This window comes from Erpetoichthys calabaricus, chromosome 8, assembly GCF_900747795.2.
Source record: "Erpetoichthys calabaricus chromosome 8, fErpCal1.3, whole genome shotgun sequence".
NCBI lineage: Eukaryota > Metazoa > Chordata > Cladistia > Polypteriformes > Polypteridae > Erpetoichthys > Erpetoichthys calabaricus.
Genome location: NC_041401.2, coordinates 123,422,891 through 123,444,869, shown reverse-complemented (window position 1 = coordinate 123,444,869; position 21,979 = coordinate 123,422,891). Strand labels below are relative to the sequence as shown.

The 21,979-nt window shown below is 38.9% G+C and overlaps 1 protein-coding gene across 3 annotated transcripts in view; it reads right to left on the bottom strand.

Moving 5' to 3' along the window:
- LOC114656035 (RING finger protein 207-like) overlaps nt 1-21,979 on the bottom strand; it is a 48,627-nt gene continuing 26,648 nt past the window's right edge. For all 3 annotated transcript variants that reach the window (XM_051930882.1, XM_051930881.1, XM_051930883.1), the window contains 11 exons: nt 21,219-21,291; nt 8,633-8,701; nt 8,032-8,100; nt 7,608-7,732; nt 6,718-6,895; nt 6,113-6,298; nt 5,938-5,989; nt 4,618-4,735; nt 2,443-2,535; nt 1,970-2,048; nt 1-516 (listed from right to left, as the gene is read on the bottom strand). In XM_051930882.1, the coding sequence (XP_051786842.1) occupies nt 406-516; nt 1,970-2,048; nt 2,443-2,535; nt 4,618-4,735; nt 5,938-5,989; nt 6,113-6,298; nt 6,718-6,895; nt 7,608-7,732; nt 8,032-8,100; nt 8,633-8,701; nt 21,219-21,291 (1,153 nt within the window). In that variant the 3' untranslated portion in view covers nt 1-405. The remainder of the gene's footprint in view (nt 517-1,969; nt 2,049-2,442; nt 2,536-4,617; nt 4,736-5,937; nt 5,990-6,112; nt 6,299-6,717; nt 6,896-7,607; nt 7,733-8,031; nt 8,101-8,632; nt 8,702-21,218; nt 21,292-21,979) is intronic.

The window sequence follows — 21,979 nt, the reverse complement described above, 5'->3', positions numbered from 1 at the left end:
TTATTGCCGAAGTGTAGGTCTTTCATTTAGAGAAACTGCAAAAAAAAAACAATACATAAGTGTCAGTGAGTACAATGTCCTGCACAATCCAAAGACGATTGGAAACTGGAAGAAACTCTGACAGGCCCAAAGTCACAACCCAATCAGAAGACAAGTTTCTGAGGGTCACCAGCGTGTGTGACAGACACAACAGCTTCAAGCACAGCTTAACAGTGATGAAAAACTGCAAGTCTCTGTTTCTATTTTGAAGAGGAGCCGTGAAATACTGGCTGTGGACTACTGCAGACTGGAAGAAGGTCTTATGGATCGATTAATCAGAATTTGAAATCTTCGGTTTAACATGCAGGGTGTTTGTATGCCACTGAGTTGGTGAAAGGAGTGTTCTTCAGTATGTGGTGCCAACTGTTAAACATGGAAGAGAAAGTGTGATGGTCTGGGGTTCTTTTGATGGAGGCAGAGTGGGTGACTTGCACACAGTGACTGACAAACTGAATCAAAGGAGTTACCACAGTTTGGCTGTTAAATGAGAAAAAGGTGGTTACTTTGATGAATCGAACATTTGAATAAAATTTTCTACACTTAATGATTCTTTGACTTATTTTTTATTTGAAACACTGAGAAATTGTATTTAGAACTGAGATGTTATAAACCTTTTGACTGGTAGTGTACATATATATAGTATGCATGTTTATATATTCTGTGTATATGTATGTGTTTATATATTATATATGTGTGTGTATGTACTGTATGTGTGATATGTATGTGTATATATATATATATATATATATATACACATATATATGTAATGTGTATGTGTATAAATAAGTGTATGTATGTGTGAGTAAATATATATATTTATATAATATGTGTGTATATATATGCATAAAATAGATTTAAAATTTATTTTCAGTTTTTTATTTTTATTTTTTTTAAATACTGCATCTTACGTCGCATGTTTGCAGTTTTCGTTGTTTTTTTTTTTTTTTTTTTTTATACAAAACTCCAGGCTTTGATGTATAACTTGCACCTTTAAATCACTAGAACTCTTACAATGTTATGTTTAGATGTCATACACAACTTCATCTCCAAACTTTTGTGCTGTCATTTAAAATATCATGACTATTTAATAGTGCAAATGCAAAGTAAATCTGAGGTTTGCAAATCAAAAGTAGTTTTACATTTTTTTTAGAAGTGTAGATGATCTGTGCTTTCATCAGTAATACCAAAATGTTCCTTTGGCTTGCCAGTCCAGTAACTTCTTGGACGAGTCTTCATGTGTCAGGTTTACAGTCATTGTGTCCTTTACCTGCTGTTTTTACTAATGTGTTTTTTTTCCAAACCCAGTGAATTCTGAGGACCTGGATGTAAGGTAGCATGAGAGTCACTTAAAGATGTAACACAAACTTGCTCTATGTTTGCTTTTACCCTTCCATTATGAAGTCTAGATGCATTTCTTTTAACTTGTTTTTGTTATAATTACTTAAAGGGAAGTTTACTTTATAATATCTTTTGTGTGTGATCTGCACTTGGATAGATACTCTTAATCTATTACAAATGCCAATCCTTTATCAAATCGTCGTGGGTGATACTTACAGGCTGCTTGAACCCACAATATTTTAGAAACCTCCCCCATTCATGTTGTCCTTTCTATTATCTTTTTCAAATGTCTTTCCAACAGTTGTCTTTATACATGAATATTCAAACATAAACAGGAAATAGAGAACATCCAAGCACTGCAGTCTCAAAGTGGAACTCTTGCTGCAAATCATAAACATGACAAGAAGAGTTGCGACTAAAAGGTGTCAGTAATGATGGATATAGAGCCTAAAGTTATCCCTGCTGTAACAGACCAGTTCTACTGAACTTGAGACTTCTGCTTTTCAGTCAGAAATTTTCTTTGTATCTCTTATACTGCCACAGTATTCTTCTGCTTTCCAGGCCGGTAATAGTCTTTGGTCTTTAACCCTACCTCTTCCACCAGCATATTTAGAGTCCTGTTGTCAATCAGCTTCTCTCGATTTTCATCTGCAACAGTTGATGTGTCATTCCTTGGACAAAACAACGTGTATACAGTAAGTTTAAACGAAAAGGTTCTATAAGACAAATTTGATGCTAGGTGCTCAGGGATCACTCCATGAATGTCTGTGCTCAAGAGAAATACGTATGTGAGTAATGCAATAGGTATATAAATAGCTTTTTACTGACAGTCATCCCACACCCAGCTCCTCCATCCCATAAATGAAGAGGGCAAAATATGGTTTGAGACAATAAGGTAACAATAGTATAAGAAATACAAAATTTAACTCTTAACAGAAACATGAATGAGAAGTTCAGTTACGTTATAATGTCAGGAACCACAGCATTAACAACTTGTTGTTTTATTGTTTACAGCAACATGTCCTGTCATTTTAGTTATGTTTAAAAGACTACAGTAAAAATCACCTGAGCTGCATTTCTCCACACATGGCACCTTCCTCATAGATTTTCAGCATGGTCTCTGTGCGGTCATCCTTAGTCTCCTTGCGCTCATTTGCTCTGTGTACAGAAAGTGGTGATGAGAATAGGTTTACGCTAGTGTAGATTTATTTTCCCTTCAGATATTAAAGGAAGAGAATCTTGCATTTAAGAGTGAAAAGGTGCAACTATGGGACAAACTACCCAGTTCTTTAGTTGTACATAATACTTTATTGTCTTTTAAACTAAACTAAATATATTTAACATATTTTTACATTTATTATTTACAAGCTCTCTAGAAGATTGTAGATAGAATAAGCTCCTCACATTTGTAAAGCATTTATGGCTAAGGCACTGGACTGTAACTATGTTCAATTCCAGTGAGTAATTTATTTAACATACACAATATACACCCAGTTGGCACAAGTCAAACAATTTGTGATTGCAAAGGTAAAGAAGTTTAATGGTTATTTTACTAAATATATGAACAAGCGTGATCTAATAGATCTTGACTGTTGTATGATTTTGATTCCATTTATAGTGTTTTCATCATCACAGAAAGAACTTCTCTCCTGAGATTGTTATTCACTGCAGTCTTTACAAAGAATGTTGCAAAAAACTTGCATTTCTGTGAGCAAAACCACCTTGCTAATGCAATAGGCCATAAGAGAATGACCACAAACAAGTAACAGCTCTTTAAAACAATGGACTGAAGAAGGACATCTTTGAATGCACAATTTGTTGGACCTTAGTGTGGTTAAACTACAGCAGAAGAGTGCCACTCCTGTTAGCTAAGAATAGGAACATGAGGCTCCTGTGGGAAAGTGGCTGGACAACTGAAGGTTGGAAATGTGTCACCTAGTCTGACAAATCTCAATTTTTTTCTTGAATCCACGAACCAAAAGAACTTGAGCTGTTCTTGAGGGAACACTAATATAGTGGCCATTGCATTTATTACATGTAGATGACTACTCTAGCTGGTATGCTGTTACTCTGAAAAGACTTTTTGTTTAGCTGACATTGTTTCTAATTTCTCAAGCTGTTGGCACCATCTTACAGGACACCCTAAGACAAGGTTTCTCCAACTCAACCCTTAGGAAGTATCCATGAAATGGCTACTTTTCCTTATAACCAGTTTTTTTTTTATTTTTTTAATCAGAGGTTAATTTGTCCGTTCGAGTGAATCTCCTGTCTAAGCATGTTTCTCCATTTAATTATACTACAGTATATCAATTCTGAAATGTTTGTACATATGTTTACATTTCAAAAGAAGTTAGCAATGCAACTTAGGTGAACTGGCGTTGCTGAAGTGGACTGGTGCCCTGCCCATGTGTTTTACCTGCCTTGTACCCTGCAACCCTGCCCTGGAAAAGGGCTTGGGACATAGATAGATGGATGGAAGAATTTAGCAAAGATATGCATGGCACCAGGTTAGAAACTGATTAGCATGTGTTACTGTATGTACTGGTATAAACAAAAGAATGGTTGAGAGCATTAACGATTTCTCTACATAAATTGTAAATATGTGATTTCCACATTTTTTATCACGCACAAAAATTTAGAAATAAATAGAAAAAATGAGAATAAATGAACGCCTTGTCTCTGTTCCAGTTAATGGCAAACTGACTGTTGATAAAAGGCTGGCTTCACTTAAATCCAGCTGCTATGGAGCTCCCAGTAACTGTGTTTAGAAAGACCCATTTTAGTCAGAAAAGTGTTTTGCCGCGGTTCAAACCCCAGTTGAAAAGCAGTTGATCCCTTGGTTCTCTCACTGAAGTTGTAAAAGTTTCAAACTGGCTAAATTTAACTTGTTGGACTTAAATAATGCTAAACCAGCGCACCACTGATAGGCAGGTCAATACTTCCACCCTTAATTACAGGCATCTGTCTGTCTTTGTAACGTATTGTGTAAAGAGATTTTTTCACATGGACATGAGGATATTCCAATAGGTATCTGTGACCAATGAGTGTTTGTATACTGCTGGTGGATTGGCACATTCTGGCAACAGGTTTGATATAAAACATGTCAAGGCAAGTGCACATTAATAAAACTCTCAGATACTTACAGCCAAGACTGATATCAGCCCCACCAGAAAACAAGAGCTGTTTGAGTTCACATGTTCTAGCGAGAGGTCATCAGCAAACCTTAAGCATGTCGGTTACCTGGGCTCCAGACGCTCCTTGACTTTGGCGATTGAGCGGATATAGGGGCCTATCTGCTTGGTGATTGTTGTCAGGTAGCTGTTCTCCTGTTTTAACTGCAGCAGATCATGTAGTTGAGCTGTAGAAGGAATAGCACAACTTTTTTGTTTTTGTGAGGCAGCTCTGCTACTCACCAAGGCTAGTTGACTAATTAGCACATGCAGTGTTACATCAACAACTGATATAATAAACTAAAATTTTCATTTTTCTGAGCCTGTTTTTTTTATGAGGGTAAGTAAAAAAGTAAAGGCAATTTGAAAATGATGCCATAATTGCAACAGATAGAAATTGACACAATACAACACGTCTGTGATGGCTTATGGGTAGTCTGAGCACAAGTGTGCTCTGCCATTAGTCTAGTTGAAGCCTAGGTCAGATGAACATGGACACTTCTCAGTGTAATTGAACCATTGTTGAATGATGCATCATAGCGAGGTTTACTTGTAGAGGTAATGAAACTTGATGAAATTCACCAAAGGATGTTGGATTGTACAGATCAGCAAGTTGTTTGGGTACCCATTTTGTGGAAACTTTATGGTACCCCAAGTCATCATTCACTACGGCATGTCCAGATCCATAGCGGATATGCAGATGGACAAAGTAATCTGCCAGTCTTTTCTGATGAAGGCACTGGCCGTGTCAATGTGAGCTTGTGTGCATGATGTTAATGGTTGACCAGATTGAGCTTCGTGAGTTACACTTGTTCTTCCCTCATTAACCTTCTCTGCCCATTCATAAACTTTTCACAGAGTCATGCTGTTTTCACTTCCATAATGAGCCAACATCCTCCAATGAATTTCAGCAGGTTTCACTCCCCCTGTCTAAAGAAATCTCATTATCACTACAGTGCGTTGTTCAACAATGGTGCAGCGGAGTGTCCATGTTCATCTGACCTTGGCTTCAGCTAGACTAATGGCACAATGCTGTGCTGTGCATGGTCAAACTTCCCATAAATCATTGTGAACATGTTGTATTGTGTCAGATTTTAACCATTGCAGTTATTAAATTGCCTTTACTTTTTGATTTACCTTTGTATGTCACAGGGTCACAAGGCATTTTAAAGCAGTGAAAGGAAACACATGAAGAGTCTGGAAAAAATGTGCAAACCCCACACAGACGTTGTCCAGGTGCCTCAGGCTGTTAAGAAAGAGTGCTAAGCAATCTACTACAGATGTTTTATGCATGATAGAAACTTAGGAAATAGCAGTGCCTCCTTTTTCCCTATAGAACGACCTGATGCAGGGGTGCCATGCAGTCTAAAGAAATTTGATTGTACTTTACCTTCATAAATTTCTTGCTCATTTGCCACTCTTTGCAGAGTTTCCTCCCAGATCTAAAGGATAACAGCAGAGAGGTTCTGTTAGTATAATTTAATGGGTGTTTTTCTTGGGTACAAATATTCCATCTGTGCATCACAAAACCTTGAAGAGAGAATGGGTCTCTATCCAATATTTACCTCTTCGAACATAGTCCTCATCATCTCCACAGAAGAGTATTCTGATGCTATCTGGACATCTATCTGCAGTGACTTCTGCATGATTTCAGCCATGGTGTCTGTCTTAATGAGTGAGTGGTGCCTGGTCAAATCCCGATGGATTTCTTGCACCTGGTCCTTCAACTTCTGGATCTCAGTTTGAAGAGTCTGGAGGGTAGACAAGTATACAATCTGTTCTCCGTGTGCTTAATCACAAGAGAAACAAAATGCACCCAGGAGAGCTGTTATGAAGGAGAACTCCAACTACATTTGAGGTATGGAGTAACCTTTCCATTTTGCAAGCCAGGGTTGAGACTAAGACAGGCACGAGTGCTAGAGTACTCAAATTACAAATGAGTAGACAGAATTTGTTTATTTAATTTGAATTATCTTTGTTTCTTGTGCATTATTTTCCTTATCAATAGACTTTACATTTATTAACATTACATAAATATTTGTTTTGCATACGATATCCTTATACACCTGACATTAATAATATGCAACTACATTCTTATTTATCCAGTTTTAAGTGAATCTTCTTCTTTTTATATCAAGATCTGGAGCATTGATTCATTGACCCTTCTTACCCGGTAGGTGTTCTCATAGTTGCGGCAATGTTCAGTGAATGATGTCTCTGTCCCCTCAGCCAGCAGAACTTTGGTGCTAATGTAGCGGTGTGACGTTGGCTTGCGAACGACGGATGCAGATAAGGACATGTCACTGGTAGACGGGGAGTGGCAGGGTACAACCAGTGACGACTGAAGGCTGAAAAAAGAGCAGAGTAAAAATGTTTGGTAGCAGGTGATACTGTGGACTTTGTATAACAGGCACTCTTTAGATAATATTAATGAATCCTAAATAAAAGCAGCTAAGTTGGGTTGTACATGCAGCTTTTTTACCTGATGCATCTTTCTTTCTGACATCCCTAAGTTCTATATTAATATGTGAGACAAAGATGACCCCTTGTATATTGGGTGCAAGGCTGGCAGCCAGGTCTGCTGTACACTTCCAAACACTACTGCTTATTGGTCAATTAAGCTATGTGTAAGCATCCTAGACTCTACCAATTTAAGGCATACAAAGGGAGACAGATGTCATTGGTACTAAATTTATATGTGCTGCCCTCTTAAAGTCTTGTACTGGAGAGTTCTGTGAAATCCTGATAAAAATAGTATGGGCTTCTAGCAGGGTGGGACAATGAAAGAACAAGTCACACTCTGTTAATATGCTGGCAAAGAGAGAGCCTCTTAGGAGAATGTGTACCATCTGATGGTCATTGACTAGCTCATTGCATACCTTTGTCACCTTGAATTATGTACATAGGATGGTTCTGTTATAATCTGTGCTTGCCACTCTCTTCTTCAAAAGAAGTTAACTGTAACCAACACACAACCTCTGCAACTGTGAAACACCTGTCTCTATATCAAACTTTTAATTCAATAATATGTTTAAAAGACAATAAATGGTGTTAACATACAGGCTGCTGGTACCGGACATTCCAGAGGCCCCACTATTTCCTGTTAGGGAAACTGACCGGCGATGATTCAATATGAGCAGAGGCTCCAGACAGCGTGCAAACTCTGAGCGGTAATCAGTGTTGATCTGCACACACAAGAAAGCAGGGTTAAAGGCATGTCAGATCCAATGGGCAGTCAGAACGTATCTCATGCCAAGTCTGGATCAATCCTCGGCACCATCCAGAGGGGCTATATATGTCAGCAAAGAAAAGCCATGGGAGTATCTCATTGGCTAAGATTAAGACAGCATCCAGTCTATTCACTTACTTGTAAACCTGAAAAAAAACTACCAAGCTTGGTTATTCCTTACTAAGTTACTTCCAAAGTAAAAGGCACTCAGAGGATAGTATTTAGAAACTGGTCATGTCCTCTGTGTTCACTCACCTTGCTACTCTGGCTTGGCTTCAGCCGATGTGGCAGCTTCACAATCTTCTTCAGTCTCTCCATGAGCTGCTACACATAAGACACAAAAAAGTAGTCCAGATCATAAGAGCTCCTGCTGCTTAACCTACTGGTCCTGTCTAGTATGTTTAAGATAAAGTCAAGCCTCTGACAACCAAACTCCAGCATTCACAGCATTTGTCTCTTGCTCTGTGTTGTCCAGGCTCTTTTACAAGCAAGCTGTGTCGCCTGAAAGCTTCACTTTTTTTTCCTCCGCCCATGCCTGTCCTCCATCAAGGTTAAAGCACTGCCCTAAATTCATAGAAACCTGCTCTTTCCAGGAATCTTGGTTCCAGTCAACCTACTGCTTTAAGAGGGAGGTGACCAGCTCAATAAAACTGGGGGAAGGGCATCACATGCCAGCAAGCTGGGCAGATGTCCAGGTGCTCTTTAGTGCATCACTATAGTCTGGTCCCATTGTGGCTTACAGCTGCTATGATGGAAATCATCCCTGGTTCAAAACGTATGCACAAATGAGGAGTGTCAGGCCATGATGACAGAAGGCATACACTGAGTGGTCTAATTAGACAGCAAAGGTACTTACATATCCTAGATCCAGGAATTCAAACTTGTTAGCAGAACTGAGGAATGCAGAACAGGTCACCAGATGAACCTGAATGAAGACACAAATGAGACATGTGACAAAATTACTTGCTGAATGTATGGTTGCTGCTTTTTTTTTAGCTACCAACCAAAGCCTACTCATACATATTGCACATTTTGTTGACGCAAAATAGGTCTCATATCTATTTCTAGAGTTGTTTTCTAGTACATGTGTAAAACAGTATTTGTCATATTTCTGCGAGGGTTTCTCCACTGGTTGAGGTTCAAATACATGTTTTGTGTCTCTGTTGTACACTTTTTATTTATTTGCATGTGTTACTATTTGTTTTGTTTATGATCTGCATTATTGTTTACATTTTATGTATGTGTATCTAAACCTGTTATGTTCCATGTGTTTTGTGGTGGGGCTACCTACCAATACCTTCTAGAAAGTGCCCTCCGTCCTATAAATCTGGAGGGTCTCCCACAGTTCCTGGCGGTTCACTTCCAATATGCTTAGGATTGGTGAGTTCTTGTGCCTTTTACTGTATGAATTCAAAAATGGTTTGAGGTTACCAGAGTTTTTAGATTTTGCTTTAAATTTGGACTTTTCTTGGGATTTTGTATTGGAACTATTTGTTGTATAGGATTGCCTTATTGTTTTGGACAAATCCTATTGTCTTTAGCTCTGTACAGAGCTTCATTGCTCTTGAAGAACATTTTTTGTGAACAATAAATCTTTTATAAAGATTTTACAAGTTCCTTTATGTGACTAGCTGGGGTTTTTGATGGAATTTCCCCCTCTCATGGGCATTTTTGAAAATGCTTTGGGGCTCCTAGTTATGACCCTCTTAGTTTTTATCATATTGTATTGTGTTGCAAAATAACACCACACTCTTTAAACACACTTTATTTGATTTATAGTAGTGGTGGGGCCCTGAGCCCATCCAAGCAGTATTTACACAAGGTAGGAACCAGCCCCGGACAGGGTGGCATTTCATCAAAGGGCAGTTATACAACATAACATTAATGTTTATTGTTAGGGTTGCTCAACAGAAAAAAAATAATGCATTATGATAAAGAGAAAACAAAATTTTACAGATAAGTACACAAAAACAAAAACCAATTGATGTCATTAAGTGTTCATTTCTTTTGTTATGATACCCTAAAATAGGCTCTGGTGTGACAAGTTATCTTCCAAAGTGACATAACTAGTTTAATGGTAAAGTCTTTCCCATGAGTGTAAGTTAAATATACTCCTCTCTGGGAAGCCCAACAGTTTATTGGTGCAGCAAATAAGTGAAAAATACAAGAAAATTTCTACAGCTGTCAATATTGCTGTAGAGCAGGACATCCTAAAATTCTCTGGATGAGAAGGGCCGTGGTCAAGGATGTCAATAAAATGCCAATGGTAGCTGGCAATGGCTAAGACAATAGAAAGTCTGTATACAAACATTAGTCAGGCAAGTCATAAAATTTCACATTATATAAGTGCAAAATTAAATTAACCTTTATTTGACAGAAGACACATGTAAGGCTCTGAGACAAATTGTGGGCCATTTTATGGACCGATGGGAATAAAATTGACTTTTTGACCTCAGCAGCTAAACAACAACTTTAGCAAAAACCTGATATTATCATGTAGATCATATTGATCATTGCTGCTGAAACAAAATGGATAGCTAAGCTACAAAGAAACTCTGGGAAAGTCTGGATGCAGTTGACAAAACATCTGGGAAAAGATTTGTATTCATTGTTGTGATGTTAAACGTTTACATGCATCATTTTCTGTATACTTATTCTATATCATTTCCTTTTCTGAATGTTATTTACACACTCGTCGAAATAAGTAAACTGTTTGAATATGTGTAAGTACGGTGGGTCACTTACTCATTCATTTTAGTATAAGATGTATAAGTGAGCAGTGCTCTAAACAGAATAATTTAGTATTTTGCATAACATGGAAATATTTGTATGTATCTTATCGATTTGCAGTGGTAGCGCTGCTGCCTCGCAGTTAGGAGACCTGGGTTCGCTTCCCAGGTCCTCCCTGCGTGGAGTTTGCATGTTGTCCCCGTGTCTGCGTGGGTTTCCTCCGGGAGCTCCTGTTCCCTCCCACAGTCCAAAGACATGCAGGTGCATTGGCAATCCGAAATTGTCCCTACTGTGTGCTTGGTGTGTGTGCCCTGCGGTGGGCTGGTGCCCTGCCCGGGGTTTGTTTCCTGCCTTGCGCCACATGTTGGCTGGGACTGGCTCCAGCAGACCCCTGTGACCCTGCAGTTAGGATATAGCGGGTTGGATAATGGATGGATGGCTGGATCTTATCAATTTGAGTGGAATTGTGCTGTAGTGGTTTCTCTGCTGCTTCACAGCTCTAGAATCAACAATAACAACAACAACATATAACACAAAGAAGAGAAACACAATAGGCAAGCATTAGTACCAGTTTGTAAATAATGTAATACTTATATTTTAGCACTAATGACTAACCATAGAGTTGCAGTATGCACAACTAATCAGCAGCACTATGCAGGGTATGCTAGAGTAAAGTAATGGGTCTTCAGCCTAAATTTAAAAGTTGAGACAGAAGTGGCATCATTTATAGTAGCAGGAAGACCATTCCACAGGTTTGGGGCTCTTTAACAAAAAACTCAGCCTCCCACTTTTCTTTTGTTAATCCTTAGAATCATAAGCAGTCCAGCATCTTGAGATCTTAATGTGAACTCTCATTTTCAAGTAATGATAATGAATCTTGGCCCAGTTTCTGTCTGTGTGGAGGTTGCATATTCTGCTTGTTTATGTTTCTCTAACACATCTCAAAAAAGCGCACATTAAGTTGAATGGCAGGTCACAACAATCAAAATATGAATGAATGTGGATGTGGGTGTGCCCTGCAATAGACTGGCACTACATTCACTGTTGATTCCTGCTGTGTGCCCAGTGAAGCTGGGATAGGTATTAGTTCTAACTATGAGTAGAAAATGGGGGGATCAAAGTTGTGCACACTCCGGTGACCGAAAAAAATCTGCAAAAGGTACATTGGAATGTGTTTATATTTTATGCATTGACCTAGTCAAAAATGTGACCCTAATATATAGAAATGAGTTAAAAACTGCTTTACTCCAATGGTATCCATTTAGCTTGGGGGACTTTTGGCAAAAACTAGTGTCCAGATATGTAAAGCTTGTAGATGATAATTTCCAAAATATTTATGGTTTTAAGTTTGTCCAAAGGTACCTCTATTAAATGTTGAACCAAACAGGCATGGAGTGAATTATTACAAATTATTTTTTTATATTTCGATTTAGGTTTCATTTAGAAGTGGCTGTAAAATTCATTTTCACTCAACAATATACTTTTTGTTAACAGTTTAATAGATCATTGCAATAAATTAGAACTCAACATACTGTATTTAATTTCCATATTATAACTAAATAAAATAATGCTTTTGTTGTGCATGTATTTCTGCATTATTGCAATCCAAGAAATGTATTATCTCCAAAAATGTGCTTTATGATGTCTTGAACTTTGGAATAGGGACTGCATAACTAAAATTGTATTTTACATTATATTTATCATGAGCATTAATTGTGCACTATTGCCACCTAAAACTTGCCTCATAAATAGCAATTAGTCACATATAAGATCCTAATTATCAAACAATGCAGCCACTATTGTAAAGCTTCTTCTTCGTCTTCTTTCGGCTGCTCCCATTAGGGGTTGCCACAGCGGATCATCTTCTTCCATATCTTTCTGTCCTCTGCCTCTTCTTCTGTTACACCCATCACCTGCATGTCCTCTCTCACCACATCCATAAACCTTCTCTTAGGCCTTCCTCTTTTTCTCTTACCTGGCAGCTCTATCCTTAGCATCCTTCTCCTAATATGCCCAGCATCTCTCCTCTGCACATGTCCAAACCAACGCAATCTCGCTTCTCTGACTTTGTCTCCCAACCGTCCAACTTGAGCTGACCCTCTAATGTACTCATAATGTACACACACCCAATGCAAATCTTAGCATCTTTAACTCTGCTACCTCCAGCTCTGTCTCCTGCTTTCTGGTCAGTGCCACCGTCTCCAACCCATATAACATAGCTGGTCTCACTACCGTCCTGGAGACCTTCCCTTACACTCTTGCTGATATCCGTCTGTCACAAATCACTCCTGACACTCTTCTCCACCCATTGCATCCTGCCTACACTCTCTATTTCACCTCTCTTCACAATCCCCATTACTCTGTACTGTTGACCCCAAGTATTTAAACTCATCCACCTTTGCCAACTCTTCTCCTTGCATCCTCACCATTCCACTGACCTCCCTCTCATTTACACACATGTATTCTGTCTTGTTCCTACTGACCTTCATTCCTCTCCTCTCTAGAGCATATCTCCACCTCTCCAGGGTCTCCTCAACCTGCTCCCTACTATCGCTACAGATCACAATGTCATCAGCAAACATCATAGTCCACGGGGACTCCTGTCTAATCTTGTCTGTCAACCTGTCCATCACCATTGCAAATAAGAAAGGGCTCAGAGCCAATCCCTGATGTAATCCCACCTTCACCTTGAATGCATCCATCACTCCTACCACAGACATCACCGCGGTCACACTTCCCTTGTACATATCCTGTACAACTCTTATGTACTTCTTTGCCACAACTGACTTCCTCATACAACACAACTCCTCTCAAGGCATCCTGTCATATGCTTTCTTCAGGTCCACAAAGACGCAATGTAACTCCTTCTGGCCTTCTCTAAACTTCTCCATCAACATCCTCAGAGCAAACATTGCATCTTTGGTGCTCTTTCTTTGTATGAAACCATACTGCTGCTCACTACTCATCACCTCACTTCTTAGCCTAGTTTCCACTTCTCTTTCCCATAACTTCATGCTCTGGCTCATCAATTTTATCCCCCTGTAGTTACTGCAGTCCTGCACATCCCCCTTATTCTTAAATATTGGCACCAGTACACTTCTTCTCCACTCCTCAGGCATCCTCTCACTTTCCAAGATTCCAAAAAACAATCTGGTTAAAAACTCCACAGCCATCTCTCCTAAACACCTCCATGCTTCTACAGGTATGTCATCTGGACCAACGGCTTTTTCATTCTTCATCTTCTTCATAGCTGTCCTTACTTCCTCCTTGCTAATCCTTTGCACTTCCTGATTCACTATCTCCACATCATCCACCCTCTTCTCTCTCTCGTTCTCTTCATTCATCAGCCTCTTAAAGTACTCTTTCCATCTGCTCAATACACTCTCCTTGCTTGTGAGTATGTTTCCATCTTTATCCTTTATTACCCTAACCTGCTGCACATCTTTCCCAGCTCGGTCCCTCTGTCTAGCCAATCGGTACAGGTCCTTTTCTCCCTCCTTAGTGTCCAACCTCTCATATAACTCATCATACGCCTTTTCTTTGGCCTTCGCCACCTCTCTCTTCACCTTGTGCCTTATCTCCTTGTACTCTTGTCTACTTTCTGCATCTCTCTGACTTTCTCACTTCTTTGCCATCCTCTTCCTCTGCATACTCTCCTGTATTTCCTCATTCCACTACCAGGTTTCCTTTTCCTCCTTCCTCTGTCCAGATGTCTCACCAAGCACCCTTCTTGCTGTCACCCTTACTACATCTGCTGTAGTTTCCCAACTGTCTGGTAATTCTTTACTACCACCCAGTGCCTGTTTCACCTCATCCCTAAACTCAACCTTGCAGTCTTCCTTTTTCAACTTCCACCATTTGATCCTTGGCTCTGCCCTCACTCTCTTCCTCATCTTGATGTCCAACGTCATCCTACAGACCACCATCCTATGCTGCTTAACTACACTTTCCCCTGCCACCACTTTGCAGACTACAATCTCCTTCAGATTGACTCTTCTGCATAGGATGTAATCTACCTGTGTGTATCTTCCTACATTCTTGTACATAACCCTATGTTCCTCCCTCTTCTTAAAATACGTATTCACCAAAGCCGTGTCCATCCTTTTGGCAAAATCCACTATCCTCTGACCTTCTTCATTCCTCTTCTTGACACCATACCTACCAATCACCTCCTCGCCTCCTCTGTTCCCTTCACCAACATGTCCATTGAAATCCACTCCAATCACCACTTTCTGTCCTTTGAGTACACTGTTCATCACTTCATCCAACTCACTCCAAAAATCTTCTTTCTCATCCAATGCACACCCAACTAGCAGGGCATATGCACTAACAACATTCATCATCACACCTCCAATTTCCTGCTTCATAATCATTATTCTGTCTGACGGACTTTTCACCTCCTATACACTCTTGACATACCGTTCCTTCAGAATAACCCCTACTACATTTCTCCTCCTATCCACACCATGATAGAACAATTTGAATCCACTTCTGATCCACCTGTTCTTACTCCCCTTCCATTGAGTCTCTTGCACACACAATATATCAACCTTCCTTCTCTCCATCATGTCTGCTAACTCTCTCCCCTTACCGGTCATACTGCCAACATTCAAAGTTCATATACCCTCAGTTTCACTCTCTTTACCTTCCTCCTTTCCTCCTGCCTCCAGACATGTTTCCCCCCTCTTCTTCTCCATCTTCTTCTTTGGCCAACAGTAGCCCAATTTCCACCAGCACCCTGTTGGCTAACAGTACTGGTGGTAGTCATTGTTAACCCGGGGCTCGACAAATCCGGTATTGAAATTTGTATTGTCCGCATATTGATTTGGCAAAATTTTACACCGGATGCCCTTCCTGACGTAACCCTCTCCATTTATCCGGGCTTGGGACTGGCATGAAGAAACACACTGGTTTGTGCATCCCCTGTGTCTGGGTTAGCCACTATTGTAAAGCATTACCACAAAATGTGAAACAGTGTAGGTTGAGTTGAACATATTTTATAGCTTGAATATATTATGACATTTACCAATGTCAGTTTCTGATTTGTTCAATTGTGAGGAAATGGGCATAGGAAGCCTGGCATAGGATGCAATATGAGCTATGGTTCAACAGTGTGCTGAGGGCATGGAGTGACAGAAAAACAAGTGAAGGCTTACAGTGCTAAAAAGCAGATAAGAGTTTGGTGCACACTGCAGAATAGAGACAGAGTCAGCTTTATCTACTTTGATTTTACCTTCAATTTGAAATTGTACAAAAATAAATCAACAAATCAAAACAGGGCGGCACGGTGGCACAGTGGTAGCTTCCCGGGTCCTCCCTGCGTGGAGTTTGCATGTTCTCCCCGTGTCTGCGTGGGTTTCCTCCGGGTGCTCCGGTTTACTCCCACAGTCCAAAGATATGCAGGTTAGGTGCATTGGCGATCTTAAATTGTCCCTACTGTGTGCTTGGTGTGTGGGTGTGTGTGTGCCCTGCGGTGGGCTGGCACCCTGTGTTGGCTGGGATTGGCTCTAGCAGACCCCCGTGACCCTGTGTTAGGATATAGTGGGTTGGAGGATGGATGGATGGAAATCAAAACAGTGCATTATAATTCTGAAATGAGTTACCCTGAACTCTGCAGGGGAGAAAGGGATGCTTAGCTATCAACCAGAAAGGTAAAGCAAAGTCTCTGTTTTTCCAATATTTTCCATTGTCATCAAAAATAATTTTATTGATGCCAGGAAGGAATGGATGGTCATTATGAAAATTTAAGCATGACACTTTGATAATTCAAGTCCTACAGACTGATGCAAGTACACTTTCTAGTGGAGTTGCATAGGCTCTCTTCTGCAATTATGCTGTTTAAAAGATAAGGAATGGAATGTAAGATATTAATAATAACTGGGCAATGAAAATAAAGAAAGATGAGTGGATATAATTTTTTTTTGCTATTGTGAACCCCACAAAATAGCAACAACATTTTCAGCTGTTACATTTTTTCTTTTCACAGGGCAAGGCTGCCTAGAAGAATTCTTCTCCTTATATCAACCTATGGGAAAATGTCATCTTTCAGGCACCTGACAAGAGTGCTTTGATGATTGAATGGGCAACTACAAGAAATATGATCAACAAAATGTTGATATGTAAAAAATATAATTTGATAACTTCACAAATTAAAATATATCACTGACTCATGATAAATGTCAATTTATATTATTATCCTCAATTTACTCAAGTTCATTACTGAGTTGGTCTACTCTTACAACTTAACATTAACACACACATACATAGATATACACATACACACAGACCCTAACCACATAAGTGCCATATGGATAACACATATAATGTTTGTCACTCCCTAGCACTTTACCCATATAAGTGCCATATGAATGACACATGTACAACCCATTACTCCCTAGCACTTCAAGAGACTTACTTGTCATTGGCACAAACAATGTACGATGTCTGAGCTATATCTCAGACCTAAATATTACTTGACCTCCAACAATATATGTAAACATACAAAGGCTCAACATCCTTGGCTATAGGCCATTTATCAAAAAACCTTATTGTACCACACTGTTCCTTCTCGGAAGGAGCTCCCCTCATCAGCCTGATAAACCCAGCAAATGGAACTGAATGGCAAACTTCCAACTGCTCTGGGTACTCTTAATATTTACTTTATTACTTAAATTGCTCTATATATAAACACAAAGTATAGAAATTTAAAAGTAATGTGGTATTTATTAAAGAATAAAAATACCAGTAGAAGAATGTATAAAACAAAATATAGATAGCAATGTCAAAGACTGGAAGTTCTGGGGCGGCTGTTGATCTAGCTGTCGATGTTATTCATGAGTCGCTGTTGCTGATGCTCAGATGAAATAGTCATACGTCTCTCTGTCCCCTTTTCTGATGTCGCTTTTTTGCCCTCTTTTGTCTTTGCGGTTTCTTCTTCTCTCTCCCACTCCTTTCTCCCCTCTCTTGGACAAGCCATATTTAAATTAAAATTCTGCATCTTTGTAACGTGTGATAAGGGGCTTCTTTGTGACTTGGGCTTTGTGATATGGCTTTGTGATTTGGGCTATTATACACCTCTAATTGGCTGGCTGTTAAAAGTTATTTTTCCAAGCAATAAGATAATCAACATATCCTAAGGTAAACCATCGAAACAGGTATTTTAAAGTGATAGATTACTGGTACTGTACTATCAATTAAGTTCATCCTGTTTGTCTGAGCAAAATATATTGGAAATATAGGCATCTATTATTTAAAAAATCGCAGATCTGGCACACCAGAAAACTCACAAACATGTCAATACTATACATGAAGCACATATCTGGGTGTTTATTTGAACACTAAGATGACAGTGAAACTCAGATTTTTGTTATACCCTCTAGATGGTGCTACAGGTCAATCAGTACTACATTACATATCAAGAACAAGCACATTTCATTTACTGCACATTAAGATGTTAGGCAGCAAGAATCAAATTCTGAAAGTAGGTTAGGTGTTAATGAATGCAAAATGCTGACTGGTTCCAGGCAAAGTGGAACATTAAATATTTTCCATCTCTAATTATCTTTTCTAGTATGGCCACAAAGGTTCACTACACTACAAAAAAAGACATAGCTGCACTAGTATCTGTGAATAAAAGATAATCAGGTTCCCTCTTCAACTAAAGGACATGTCCTACTCCATCAAAAACAGAGTCTCGTCAGCACTGAAAAAGTTTTCCTTAACAACGGACACAAGGCATGTACATCAGGATAGTTTAGGGAAACCTTTTGTTCCTCTGGACTGTGTCAAGAAATAAGGGTCTCTGTAGGAAAAATAGATGACTAAGGAAACATGAAGATACCACACTCTAAAAAAAAGTGTTGTGAGACAGAAGCATGAAGCAATATATCACTGTGCCACCAGTAAATACAGAAGACTTCATCCAACTGGAGCATAATGCTGCTCACTTAGGTGTTCTTAATATTACTACAGTATATCATAATATAGAATTTTTAGAAGCTCTCTATTTGTATTTCTGTAGTTATATTCAAAATTTTTGGCAAAGTAGATTGCATTTTGCAAACAAAAGACAATAGTCACTGGTTTTACTATGTACCTGGAATTACGGCTACTACAGCAATTGATGGCAACAAGAAACACTGCAACAGAAAAAATAGTCAATAATAAGTAAATACCTCCGAATAACTTTGTATACTGTTTTAACTGCATTGTAGCCAGTTTCCCATCTGCCTAACACCACTTCTATTTTACAAAGGAAGCCTACACTCTTATTAAGTTTTTTAATTTTGATCAGGTCTTTCACTGAATTCATAATATGAGCCACTGAATTATGATGTAAACTTTATTCAAGTGATAAGTTTTTATAATACAATGCAAATGCAAATAGTTATATCTTTAACTTCACCGGAAGGGGAGACTCCGAATAAAGAATTAAGGCCCAAAAAGCTGTAGAAGATTTCTTAAATTGTAAGATTCTTAGTTGACCTCATGCTGGTATTTATATTCTGAGTAATAATTACTTAAACAGTGAGTCAACCTGTATTACAGATTGTACTTTTCAAAGATAGCATAACTATAATTTGCTCTACAACGGAAACAAAAAGGAATACACTCAACAACAGGTAGAATCTGGCGGAGAGAAGTTTGTTATTTGTCACCCATTGAATGAATGCAGTCTGTGGCCCAAGGGTCAGGAGTTGTGGGCTTTCATGCTTTCTCACAATTCACCCAGGCCCCTATGGCTCTCAAACCCCTTCTTCTGCATTCACTGCTAACCCTTCCACATGGGCCAAGAAAGGTTTTTGTGAATCATGGAAGTTTTGGTTATGTGTGGGTTATGTAGGTGTTCACTGGCAACAGAGGTAAAGTAGATTCAAATACATGAAATAGGCTAGAAGAAGAAATGAAGCATAGATGAACAAGCAGGTATGAACTGGGGCAAAAGAACTAGATGAGAACATCGTAAAAATCAAACAAAAGTTCAAAAGTACGGATCGGAATGAAAATGTGTTGACAGTAGATACTGAACCATGTCCACAAACATGAAATGCAAATGTAGAGGCAATAAAAAAGGATTTGACTCAGTTACCAAGCTCCAGCTGACTTATCAGAGTCTCCTTGAATACAGAGACAAAACTGAACATAGCAAAGCCTGAGATAAATGACAAACTGAAGACATAAGGCACTTTGCCACTGCAGGAGCTCTGTTTTCAGGAATCAATGAGTTCCTGTATGATGTAGGTCCTGGGCCACTTTCGTGTGTTGCATTCCCACTGCACAACAGGAACCGTAATCTTTATGCAAAAGTTGTAAGGTGGAAAGAAGAGTGCTGCAGTGTGAAGTGAAATGCATCTCACATGGGACCCCAAACTGCACAAACACCTTATTACTGCAAAGCAATCATGACTTCATGGGAGAGATTATTGCTTCAAGCAGTGCATGGAGTTGCGAACCAGGAAGGCGGCTATGAGGAGTGATGCGGTGCAAAATGAGGTGCTCAGTCTTCACCGATAACTCTCCAAAGTCCAAACTACTATCACATTTGTAAGATGGTGCCAGTACTTGTGGTCAATCATTTGGCACAATTCATTGTCCGAGCCCCAACCACGACAGTTCTTGGTTTAACAAAAAGTACCCTGGAGTAGGAGCTAAAAAAAGTACCAGGATCTAAGTTGCTCAATGTTACAAAGTTCCAGAGCTTCTAAAAAGTCTCTGGTTCCTGAAAAAGTGCCCATTCTGGGAAAGTGCCTATAGTGACTTTCAGATATTTTGAAGCATAAAGCAGAAAAAGCTGCAGTTTTGCTTTCTAAGGTTAGTTTAGTTACAAAGAAAATACACTATCTTACAAACATAAATCGGAAAAATGTGGGATCAGCTAAATGACAACTGCTTTAACACACAAGTGGGAATAATAAAAGTCTTTGAAAGTGCTTTTGGCTCTAATTCCCCAGCTGGGGTTCTTCTGTTTTTCAGGGCCATGCGAAAGGTAGCCTCCCCACCAGGAGAGCAGTTGTGAAGAAGACATCTTTGAATTTTATTAAATCTGAGAAGACAGTTTTGTTGAAGATTAAGTTTTCTTTCCTCCTTTACTTTTTGTTAAGATACTCTAAAACTGTTCCAGTAACTGCAAGAATAAAGTATGCTTGGAAAAGAACTGTTGATTAATTTTGCATGTATAACTCAGAGCCCACAATGCAACAATACCAACTCAGAATAATGACCAAGTACATGGTCAGAGGTGAGATAGGAAATGTGACAATGGACAATTTAAAACTTACGACCCTGAGAAAGAGATGCTCAAAAATACCACGTTCTTTGGATTTCTGAATCAAGCCAAGGATGGGATCAAGTGTAGACTAGGCTAGACACTGGTAGTATAAATAGCAAGTGGAATTAGAAAATGATTTTAACCAAAGTGAAATTATATTACTGTGGTGGGCTAGCACCCTGTCCAGGAGTTTGTTTCCTGCCTTGCGCCCTGTGTTGACTGGGAATGGCTCCAGCAGACCCACGTGACCCTGTAGTTGGGATACAGCGGGTTGGATAATAGATGGTTGGATGAAATTATATTATTTTTTTAAATGAAACATGTACTCTATGGTCATTGCTACATTAATTTGAATAATGATCTTTGCCACAGTATATTTCAAAACTTGGACTGTACTAGACAATTGTACTCCTTTGAGATTGAAGCAGGGTAACTGAGAGCTCACCTGCAGAGTTGGTAGAAGAGCTGATAGATGAGACAACTGCTCTTTAAAGGCTCGCTCTTTCTCTTCATGCTGACTGGGAATACAAGAGGAGATTAAACAAACACCTAAAAAGCCATCTATGCTCTTCCAGATTAAAACTGTACGCTGAAGAAAAATAGTTAGATACAATTTTTCAGCAAATCCACTTTTCATTTTATAAACACAATCTGAAAAAAAAGTATGGTTTGACAAAAAAATCTTGCTTTGAGGTTTGTAAAAAAAAATCAATTACTTCAATAAAAATCTGTGTTTTACATACATTTACATATCTTTACAAAGAGTAAATTGTGTTATATTTCATGCATTTTCTGTTCTCAAGTAGTCTTGTGACTGCTGACTTTTTTCAAACCCTTATTTAATTAGCAGTAAATTTCTGGTTTCATTAGATGAGTTTCTTTTCTTCTCAGTTTTAGAATCAGGAATGTGCAAGTGTGTAAATTTTGCCCTAAATGTGTCCAAATAACAGTGAATGAACAATGAACTGACACAGTGCCTCTAGCAGAAGAGATACTGTATGAAATCTTTCTTACTGATTTTGGTGAGTGGCCTTCACCCAGCAAGTTCTCTTAAAAAGAAATAATTCAGTGAAAATGTATTTCTGAACACAAGCCACAAGCAAAAACAAGCTATCATAATAAAAAGGCAGGTACTCCTGAGGGTCAAACTGAAAAACCTTAACATGGGTATTGTCAAATTTCATAAAACCAATACAGTATTTCTAA